The sequence below is a fragment of the Colobus angolensis genome, unplaced genomic scaffold (genome assembly GCF_000951035.1).
Source record: "Colobus angolensis palliatus isolate OR3802 unplaced genomic scaffold, Cang.pa_1.0 Scaffold425, whole genome shotgun sequence".
Lineage (NCBI taxonomy): Eukaryota > Metazoa > Chordata > Mammalia > Primates > Cercopithecidae > Colobus > Colobus angolensis.
In genome coordinates, this window is record NW_012117655.1 from 248,441 (window position 1) to 259,878 (window position 11,438).

At 40.6% G+C, this 11,438-nt stretch overlaps 1 protein-coding gene across 1 annotated transcript in view; it reads left to right on the forward strand.

The window, feature by feature from the left end:
* Nucleotides 1-7,839, forward strand: part of COMMD1 (copper metabolism (Murr1) domain containing 1) — a 222,942-nt gene extending 215,103 nt beyond the window's left edge. The window contains exon 2 of the mRNA XM_011956823.1: nt 7,601-7,839. Within this exon, the coding sequence (XP_011812213.1) occupies nt 7,601-7,711 (111 nt within the window). The 3' untranslated portion in view covers nt 7,712-7,839. The remainder of the gene's footprint in view (nt 1-7,600) is intronic.
* The last annotated feature ends 3,599 nt before the right edge of the window (nt 7,840-11,438 follow it).

Below are 11,438 nucleotides of genomic sequence, written 5' to 3' on the forward strand. Positions count from 1 at the left end.
AAAAAAAAAAAAAAAAGGATGAGGCTGGGCATGGTGGTTCATGCCTATAATCCCAGCACTTTGGGAAGCTGAGGGAGGCAGATCACTTGAGATCAGAAATTCGAGACTAGCCTGGCCAAAATGATGAAACCCCATCTCTACTAGAAATACAAAACTTAGCCAGGCATTGTGGCATGTGCCTTGTAGTCCCTACTACTTGGGAGGCTAAGGCATGATAATTGCTTGAACGCAGCAGGCAGAGGTTGCTGTGAGCTGAGATGGTGCCACTTCACTCCAGCCTGGGCGACAGTGTGAGACTCTGTCTAAAAAAAAGAAAAAAAAAAAATCTCGAGATGGTTTAAAGACTGTAAAACCCAAAACTATAAAAACCCTAGAAGAAAATCTAGGCATTACCATTCAGGACATGGTCACAGGCAAAGATTTCATGACGAATTCACCAAAAGCAATTGAAACGAAAGTAAAAATTGACAAACAAGATTGAATTAAACTAAAGAGCAAATTCTTAATGAAATCTCGTCTTAGTTGTTGATGTTGTTGTTCTCCTCCTCCTTCTCCTACTCTTCTGCCTGCCTCCCTTCCTCCCTCCTTTCCTTCCTTTCATTCTTAGATATCAGAGTGCTACCATATTAGATATTTCAAGGCCGGGCACGGTGGCTCATGCCTGTAATCCCAGCACTTTGGGAGGCTGAGGCAGGTGGATCACGATCAAGACCATCCTGGCCTACACGGTGAAACCCCGTCTTTACTAAAACTACAAAAAATTAGCTGGGCATGGTGGCATGCACCTGTAGTCCCAGCTACTTGAGAGGCTGAGGCAGGAGAATCACTTGAACCTGGGAGGCAGAGGATGTAGTGAGCCGAAATCACGCCACTGCACTCCAGCCTGGATGACAGCAAGACTCCAACTAAAAAAAAAAGAAAAAAAAAATTTCAGTATCAAATGATAATAGAAAAAATCAAATATTGGTTCTAGCTTCTCCTATTATTTAATACTTGGAGGGCAACCTTCTTACCAACCTAGGCGTGATGACAATCCTTGCTGTGCTCAACCTTGGAGTTTGTATTTGTTGATTCTGTTTCAGCAGTCTAAAGAGACTTAGCTTTATGTGTGTACTGTTGGCTTTGTGAACCAGAAGAAATAGTGATTGAGACCAGTAAATAAAATAGGAAATGAAGAAACGATACCCTACATAGAAAATATTGGAAATATCAGAGGAATTAATATAATAACCTCTCTTTCCTCTTGCCTGAACCCAACTGTAAGGGGTGACACAATTTTTTGAGAACAGCCTCACAGGACATGGAATAAGACAGAGACGGGAAGATAATGAATATGAAAGGACAAATGGAGAATAATCAGGACAGTTTTCAGGAAAATATAAAATTTTAATTGGGGCCAGTGGTTCCTTAGGAAGGAAGTTGGATGATCTTTTGCTACAGAGAAGCTATTTCTGGGATTCAAGGTCTCTTGAAGTAAAGGAGCAGTATCAATGATCATTGTGAGAAAGCCACAGAAGTGTGGGAATGAGTGGTGAACACGGGTTTACTTATGAAGATGTTTTGAACTTCTCTGGCAGGCAATGTTCAGTGCTACTGGGTTTCTTATTTATTATATAATTGCCCTTCAAGGAGCCATTGCCAATTTTAATGTCTGCCATATGTGTTCTTTCTTGAGTGCTTGCTCTCCCTCTTCCTCTTTCTCTTTCTCTCCCCTCATTCTGCTGTGGTTAAACACAGAAGACAGTTGCAGCGTTGTGGGTCAAAGGGTTATTTTAAGCTTATGAAAGGACAGTCCAAACAGAGGATATAGGCTTTATGGCCAAAGTTTGTGCTCAGTAAAGAGTCCCTTTATGTCAACAAATGAAATTAAAAGAAAAATCTGGGGTAATAAACTTTATGAAACATAGCCAGCTTTATGTGGCTTTTTTTTTTTTTTTTTTTGAGATCGAGTCTCGTTCTGTTGCCCAGGCTGGAGTGCATTGGCGCAATCTCAGCTCACTGCAACCTCCCTCTCCCAGGTTCAAGCGATTCTCCTACGTCAGCCTCCCAAGTAGCTGGGATTACAGGTGCACATTTATGTGGCCTTTTTGAATCAGTATTGGTTAGTGAAATTCTAAGGCATCCTTTCCCACTCTCACCCTCCCTCCCCCAACTTTTACCCCCAACTTTTATCATTTTTGAAAGAAAACACAAGACATTACAGCCAACATTGCCAATGTTATATTATAATCCTAAATATGATCCATAAATTAGGGGATAAAGCTTTGTGAAAATTTTGCATGGAAAGTAGTATTACTGTAGAAAATATAGGACTGTTGTTTTATTTTATGTTGAATTTGTTCTAAATGGTTCTATTTAAGTATTTAATATGTGATAAGTCTTTTTTATTTTCTGTTTTAAGCATTTTGTCACTGTAGTATTGTTTTGCAGAAGAATTGCTCAGGACCTAGATAAGGAAGTTTTTAAAATGGACAATTATACACAAAGAGGTTATGGTGTGTAGGTGGATAAAACCAAACATTTGCTTACTAACAGCCTTCAGTTATTCTGTAGACTAATAATCAATTCTACTCTCTAACCTTGCTAGGAAGTGAGTTTAAACTAAAGCATTAAAGATTTAGGCTTGACCAGTAAGAGTTCCCTGAGGAGTGTTGAGTGGTTATCAGGGAAGGAGTTCCTTAGGAATATGTGAGATGGCCTTCTCAGGAAGTGTTAGAGCTGGCTCGGTTTTTTTGTTGGTTTGGAGAGAGAATCCTCTCAAGGATTTTGTCATAGGATTTTGTGACTTTTTAAAATTTCCACTTGGAGAGACAAAAATGTGAATATTTTGCCTTTGCTTTCCATTGTAATTTGGAATGGCTATTTAAACTGTTGAGTTTAATACACTGCTGTACTCCCCAGGATCACAAAGTACATGTTCTTGATAATGATGTGCTTGCTTATCTACTAACCACATTCTGACTCTACTCCATACTGCATCCTTTACTGAAAAGAAGCAAGTTTGATTCTTGACTCAGATGATTAAATACAGGAATTTTAGTCGAATCATCTCTTATTTTTATCGCCATTTAAGCGCAAGATGACCATGAAAAAAGTAACAGGTGTTTCAGATTGCTCTTGTACCTTCTGCCTCTGGCTTGATAAGCATCATATCTGCCTTCCTTCCTTTTCTTTTCTTTTTTCTTTTCTCTTTTCTTTTCTTTTCTTTTCCTTTCCTTCCCTTTCCCTTTCCCTTTCCCTTTCCCTTTCCCTTTCCCTTTCCCTTTCTTTCTTGAGATAGGGTCTTACTCTGTTGCCAAGGCTGGAGTCCAGTGTCATGATCTTGGCTCACTGCAGCCTTGACCTTCTGGGCTCAAGCGATCCTCCTACCTCAGCTTCCTAAGTAGTTGACACTACAGGCACATGCCACCATGCCCAGCTTATTTTTATACTTTTTGTAGAGATGGGGTTTCACCATGTTGCCCAGGCTGGTCTGAAACTCCTGGCTCAAGCAATTCACCTGCTTCAGCCTCCCAAAGTGCTGGGATTACAGGCATGAGCCACCACCCCTAGCCCACATCTGCATTTGTGAATATATATATACACATATATATGTGTGTGTGTGTGTATATATATATATATATATATATTTTTTTTTTTTTTTTTTTTTTTTTGAGACTGAGTCTTACTCTGTAGCCCAGGCTGGAGTGCAATGGCACGATCTCAGTTCACTGCAACCTCTGCCTCCTGGGTCCAAGCAATTCTCCTGCCTCAGCCTCCTGAGTAGCTAGGATTACAGGCACCCACCACCACGCCTGGCTAATTTTTGTATTTTTAGTAAAGATGGGGTTTCACCATGTTGTTCAGGCTAGTCTCGAACTCCTGATCTCCTGATCCACCCACCTTGGCTTCCCAAAGTGCTGGGATTACAGGTGTGAGTCACCGTGTCTGGCCTCTAAATATATTTTCAAATACATCAGAGGTATTTTCCGTAGGGTACCGCAGCCAAATGCAAAATGTGAAGAAATGTCTACATGTTAAGCCCCAGTTTAAAGGCTCTTGAATTCCTTATAAGATATTTTGATAGCATAACTAGATGAAAGTAGGCTTTGGTAATACAGTTGTAAGTAAACAATTTCAAGTGTAATGTATGTTTATGTGTTGCTTTTGAAGGCTGTTAATGTGTTACTATTTCAAGGGGAGGAAGGTGAAGATTGGGATGGAAAATATATGTATTTAGCTTTGGACTTCTTTATTTAGCCCACTCTTTCTCTCTAGTATTTGGCATCCCTCAAAAATAAACTGAGCTTCATTCATACATAGAGGTCCAATCACAAATGAGTCCTGAAACCTACAACAAACTAATAATCCCTTAGTCAGAAAAGATCCTGGCTATTTATAAACAAGCTTTACTCAGTTGCTCCTATCTCTATGAATATTGTTCCTGGTAATCTCTTTACCTATAAATAGAAAACCAGGTGATTTATTACTGTAACTTACTTTCACTGAGGTGAAATATAAGCTACATCATCTTTTGTATCAATGTCCTTAATATATATGTTAGTTACTGGTAATCACTAATTTCTGGACCATTGTGTCCAAGGCCAGATGTTTAAAAAATTGTTTTAGGCCAGATGCAGTGGCTAACGCCTGTAATCCCAGCTCTTTGGAAGGCCGAGGCAGGTGGATCACTTGAGGTCAGGAGTTTGAGACCACCCTGGCCAACATGACGACACCCTGTCTCTACTGAAAAAAAAAATACAAAACTTAGCCAGGCGTGGTAGTGCATGCCTGTAATCCCAGCCACTCAGGAGGCTGCGGCAGGAGAATCGCTTGAACCCGGGAGGCAGAGGTTGCAGATCAGGCCACTGTATTCCAACCTGGGTGACGGAGGAAGACTCTGTCTCAAAAAAAAAAAAAAAAAAATACATTGTTTTAAAGTCAAACTAAAGGCCTCAGTGAAAATGAACGAAGAACAGGCTTTCACATCTGAGACCTGTTCTGAATTTTGCCAACTGAACTGCCTAATTTGTCATAAATTTGCTTTTCTTTCCCAAAGGAGATAACCCCTCCTACAGCTTGAACACTTATCAGTATTCTTTCTTTGTTTAAACTTGGTTTTTGCTTTGGACTAAATGAAAACTTGTCAAAGTTTCTAAGCTCACATATGAGACTGCACTTCTCTCCTATCCAAATACATGTTTGAGGACAGGACTCCTGTAGGCAAGGAGAGCTGCCTTCCCTATCGTTGGAAGCCTTTCATCTGAGAGGCCCCTTCTTTCCCTTTGTACTTATTTCTCCCTGGGGGATATTCACTGCCATCCATGTAGATTCAGCTTAGCAGCTTAGCAACAGCAAAATCAACTCCTGAGTATTATTCTAGCTGATGGCAAAGTGACACCCTCCTTCTGAAGAAGCTTGTTGGCCTTCCTTTTCTACCCCCATCACTTTGGAGATGGGGGTAGGAAATGCCATAGTATTGTAGAGGAGGAAAAACTTTTTCTCTGCCTTCTTAGGTTCATGTATAAGGCCTGCAAATTAAACTGACAAAAGTTTCACAGGAGAAAAAAAAATTACAAATTTTACTGATGTCAGTATTTTTAATTTTGTATGCACACAAGCTTAACAGAAAAAAAAAGAAAATGAAAACCCAAAGAGGCAGTTAGACTTGAAAGCTTGCATACCATTTTAACAAAGGAAGATAAATTGTGGAGAGAAGTGACTGTGACTAGACAAAGGAAAAAGGGTTTGGTCTTCTAAAGGTGGTAAATTATGGGAATTAAATATATGGTGAATCTAATGGTAGATAAAGAGTTATTTTACTGAAGTTTGTGCAGACTCATCATGGTGTCAGCTTTCCATCTTTTTCATGCCCATAAAACTTCCCCAGAGAGGGATTTATGGCAGTTCTCGCTGTCTCTCTCTCTTTTTTTTTTTTTTGAAATAAGGTCTCACCCAGGTTGCTAGGCTCACTCCACCTCTTGGGTTCAAGCAATCCTCCAACCTCAGCCTCCCAAGTAGCTAGGACTACAGGTGCACACCACCATGTCAGACTTTATTTTATTTTATTTTTTATCTTTAGAGATAGGGTTTCATTATTATCGCCCAGGCTGGTATTGAACTCCTGGCTTCAAGTGATCCTCCTGCCGCAGCCTCCCAAAGTGCTGGGGTTACAGGCATGAGCCACCATGCCTGGCCTGGCAGTTCTCATTTTTTAGAAGTTTCTGCTCTTGGCCAGATAAGGGAAATCTCCAAGACTTCTTTTTCCATCTATTGAGTCTCGATTGCCTTCAGCGCAAAATAACCTGTATGCCAGAGTGGCATAGTTGGGGCTGGTATATTCTGATACTTTTCAGTAGTTAGAGAGGAAAATACAGAGAAAAGAACATTGACTTGGTGACTGTCATCAACAGAGGTACATTAATTAGCCACATCATTTAACATGCCTGGGGCTTAATTTAATTATCTAGAAAACAAGGCAATTGGATTATATGCTCTGTAAGGATTCATACTGCTCTAAAATTACTTGATTATTGTTCTTAAGGATTTTGAATGTAGTTGTTCTTAGATACATAAAATATATCCTTGTCTCTCAAGATAATGCAGTTGTAGAATTTGTCCAGTGTACATGAAATTCCTGCTACCATAACTCAGAGATCTTACGACTGGGCAACATACTAAGCCCTGCCCCTCCACCGTCTCTACCAAAAAAAAAATTTTTTTTAATTAGCTGGGTGTGGTTGTGCATACCTGTAGTCCTAGCTACTCAGGAGGCTGAGGTGGGAGGATCGCTTTAGCCCAGGAGTTTGAGGCTACAGTGAGCTATGGTCATGCCACTGCACTCCAGTATGGAGAGCGAAAATAATAGAGGGGAAAAACAAAATCTTATTTTTTGGTATCTACCATCTACCTAACCTCAGATTGACTGATGAAGCCTCACAGAGGGAATGTATTTAAGGGAGCTGTGAGGAGGGTTGGCTTGCAGCAAGTGGAAGGGCCCCAGAAATGTTTGTTGCTAGTTCAAGATCTGGTTATCTCTTAGTTATCTGGCTCGTGTTTCCCAAGCAACTTGTCACAATTTCCAGCATAACCACTAAATCCAAGTTAGCTCACTTCCCAGACTAACTCAAGAGTCCATCAGAGTCAGTCAAAATTCTCTTCATTTTTGTAATCTAAAGTGCTGTGGAGACAGTATAGACTTCGGAGTCATCCAGAGCTGAGAGTTCACCATCTGATTCTGCCTTTTTATGGCATTTTTTTTTTGGTACAGGTTAACCTCTTTGTGCCTCAGGGTCCTCATTTTTAAAACTACTCAAGTTCTTACCTTAAAAATTATTAGAGGATCAAATGAGATGACAAAGAGGAAGAGCTTCTCATATGTCTCCTAGTGAGAACATCTGACATTTGTACGCCTCTTATTTATTAATATGAAACACCATCATAAAAGCACTTTTATTTAGATCATTATGTGGATATGCTTTGCTGGGTAAAATATCACTTCGATATTAAGGTCTGAGCTGGGCTTGCTGGATTGGGACCCTGGGTATTTTTAGTTTGGTCATGCCAGATGGCCTTGGTTATCTTGTGGTTTCCCTCTAAAATATCCTTTTATGTTTTCCAGGAATCTGAATTTCTGTGTTTGGAATTTGATGAGGTCAAAGTCAACCAAATTCTGAAGACGCTGTCAGAGGTAGAAGAAAGTATCAGCACACTGATCAGCCAGCCTAACTGAAGATGACGTATGAAGGAGTTGGAGTTGTTGAAACCAAGGTGTTCATGATCCCTCCCCACTGACCTTTTTTAAAAAAATTCTTGTGCCCGCATTGGTATTAAATCCTCGCATTCAATCTTCCCGCCTCTGCTTGCTGAGATTTCTTTTTTTCTAGCTTTCATTTACTCTTACAGTCGTTCCAGTGCAGAGGTTCTCACTCTTCAGTGTGCATAAATGTTATAAGGGGTACTTGTAAAAGCATTCACTTTTTTGTTGTTATTGTTAAATTCAGAGTCTTGCTCTGTCACCCAGGCTGGACTGCAGTGGTGTAGTCATGGCTCACTGCAGCCTCAAGCTCCTGGACTCAAGCGAGCCCCCCATCATCTCAGCCTCTCAAGTAGCTGGGACTACAGGTCCATGCCACCACACTCGGGTAATTTTTTTTTTTTTTTTTCTTTGAGACAGAGTTTCGCTCTTGTTGCCCAGGCTGGAGTGCAATGGCAGATCTTGGCTCACTGCAACCTCCGCCTCCCAAGTTCAAGCAATTCTCCTGCCTCAGCCTCCTGAGTAGCTGGAATTACAGGCATGCACCACCATGTCTGGCTAATTTTATATTTTTAGTAGAGATGGAGTTTCTCCATGTTGAGGCTGGTCTCGAACTCCTGACTTCAGGTGATCCGCCCACCTCAGCCTCCCAAAGTGCTGGAATTACAAGTGTGAGCCACCACCACACCCAGCCTGTTTTTTGTATTTTTTGTAGAAATGGGGTTTCACCATGTTGCCCAGGCTGGTCTGGAACTCCTGGGCTCAAGCGATCCTCCCACCTTGGCTTCCCAAAGCCCAAAGTGCTGGGATTACAGGCATGAGAAAAGTGTTTACATTTAAAAAAAAAAAAAAAAGCCGGCTTCCAGGGCCCTATCCCCAGAGACTTGGATTCAATAGGATTGGGGCGAGAGGGATCAACAGTGGAAATCCTTGATATAGTGGTTTGTCCTGGGTGGGGTTTTAAGAATTTATACATGATAAATCATGCAGGAATTATTTTTAAAGTAGAAAAAAGCTTTTATCATGTAAATATAGGGCTGACCAAAGTGCTATGTCCTTAGCTGAGGCATAGGAGCACCTACCTAACCTAGAAAAGATACACCTGACCCCAGTTAAAACCTGAGATGCTTCTGAAACTGATTTGGGCATTTGGATTAGTTCTGCTTAAATCTGGGGTAGCTGATTTGATCTGAACTACTGAGATTCTCAGGTTTTTCTGGAACCTAGAATTAAATTGGTCTCACAACAAAGGGACTCCCTTCACTTGCCTCAAGTCAGGATCGTGGGAAGGGGCAGATGTCTGCTGAGACTGACGTGAGGTCTTTTACCTCAGAAAATTTTACCTGAGTCATTAAAATAAAACCCCTTTCAAAAAATTTCTTTAAGAAAAACGAGTGTAATAAAAACTAGGTCCTACTAGAGAAGTTACCAAACACCAAGAATACTCCAAAGGAGGAGGCTGTCAACCAGCATATTGAGGCTATGGTCCTTGTTGAACAGGTTTTGTCATCTGATACTGATAATATTTAGAAATCTAAGATGCCTTTGGGGTATAATATGTTCAAAAAATGTGGTTCTCTTGGTCTGTGGTTACAGCATATGTCCATGCTAATGAGTTTGTTTCAGGACAGGAATAAGTCCTCTTCTGTTAAGCAGTTTCTCCTAAATCAGTTTGGAGACATTTCAGAAGCTCTTCCAACACCCAAGCTGAAATTATTGACTTCTTCTCTGATTAAAACCATCCCAGCATTTAGCAAACAATAACCAGAAGGTTTTCAGTGTGGCCCCTGTGGACCCTTCAGAAAACATCTTGAAACAGTACTGTAAATAGTTTCAAGAAAGGAATGTGGTTTGGAAAAAAAAAGAAAACTATTTTCAACTTGCCTTCTGTTCCCAGGGCTGCTGCCATGTAATCTAGGAGAATTTTGATAAGGTCTCCTGCTGTAAAATGGAGCAATAGAAGATCTCATCAGATAATCGGATTCCAGATGTCCTTGGACGGAATAATTAGAGCTACCACCTTAGGATTGACTCACATATCCCATGGAAGTCAGTGGAAGTGTGAAGGAACAGCACATGGGCCCCAAGGAGAGGAAATCATTGTCATAGTCTGAAGCTCTGTTTAGGTCATCCCATGAAAGTAATAGCTACAAGAGTGGCCATGGCTTTTAAAATTGTATTCCCAAACCCTAGGTCATTGGAAGAACTATAGTTAATGCATACTGCATTTTCAAGAATTAAAAAGAAAACCAAAAAACTGGTTGTTGAAGGTGGTCCCCATATTTAACACTAAGCACTTCTGAATGCAAGTTGTTTCTAACAGCGTATATTTTATATTTACTGATGATTTTTAATTTTTTATTATCAAAGGTATATATGTTTATTATAGTCTATTATGAAAATACAGAAACCTACTAAGAACAGTTAATGGCCCATCAGTCTAATGTACAGAAAAAAGGCTAGAACTAGGAGAAGAGTTGACTTTCCTTAAATAAATTCCCAAATTTATTTACTCCAAAACTGTGGAGTACACAGTTTTATTTATTTATTTAGAGACAGAGCCTCAGTCTGTCACCCAGGCTGGAGTATAGTGGTGCAATATCGGCTCACTGCAACCTCCGCCTCCCGGGTTCAAGTGATTCTCCTGCCTCAGCCTCCTGAGTAGCTGGGACTACTGGCACCTGCCACCATGCCCGGCTAATTTTTTTTTTTTGTCTTTTTAGTAGAGACAGGGTTTCACCATGTTGGCCAGGCTGGTCTCGAACTCCTAACCTCAAGTGATTCACCTGCCTCGGCCTCCCAAAGTGCTGAGATTAGAGGCGTGAGCCACTGTATCCGGCCTAATACACAGTTTTTAACTTTGATAAACATTGTCAAATTCCTCTCCAGGAAGGTCATATTAATTCATATTCCCTCTGAGAAAGTATAAGACTAAATTACCACCTGTCTTGCCTAATTGGCTATCATCATTTTTTGTATTTTCTGGGACTAAGTTCTTAGAAAGTTTTGTAAGGGACACATACATCAAACCAGGACATCTCCCTGGTAACAATACAAGCATGGAGAAAGGACCAGGGAAGGAGAAAGCAGGCATAAAGTTCCCAGAGACCCCACTAGGTTTTCTACCTCTGTGATCCTAGATTAAAATCACTTTATTTTGATTTCAGGAAATTAGGGACAAAATAAAAACCTCAGCCTGAACTGGACCTTGTAGACATTATCCCTGCTTGAGCAATAAGCACTCTAAATTCAGTCTGTTTAGAAACATTCCTGTCAGTTAGCCGGGGGTGGTAGCACAGGCCTCAAGTCCAAGCTGCTCAGGAGGCTGAGGAAGGAGGACGCCTTGAGCCCCGGAGTTTGGGGCTTCAGGCAACAACAGCAAGAGCCCATCTCTAAAAGAGAAAGAAAAGGAGGGAGAGAAAGAGAGAGAGAGAGAGAGATGAGAGAAGAAAAGAAAAACAGTCTAGCCAAGCTAAAAGTTAGCTTTCAGAAGAAAGTCAGAAAGTAACTCCAGACTTTGGTAGCGTTGTGTTGATAAGAAGCAAAAGATTTGGCCTTATTCTTAGGTCAGGCTTTCCTTGGAAGCTCTAGTTCTTCTCAGCTGTAACAGCAAAGGCCTAAATTCCATTATAGACTCTATTTCCTTTATATAACCTCTCTTCCCCCAGTTTTATTTTAATAATGATTCAAAAAGAGTTGCAGC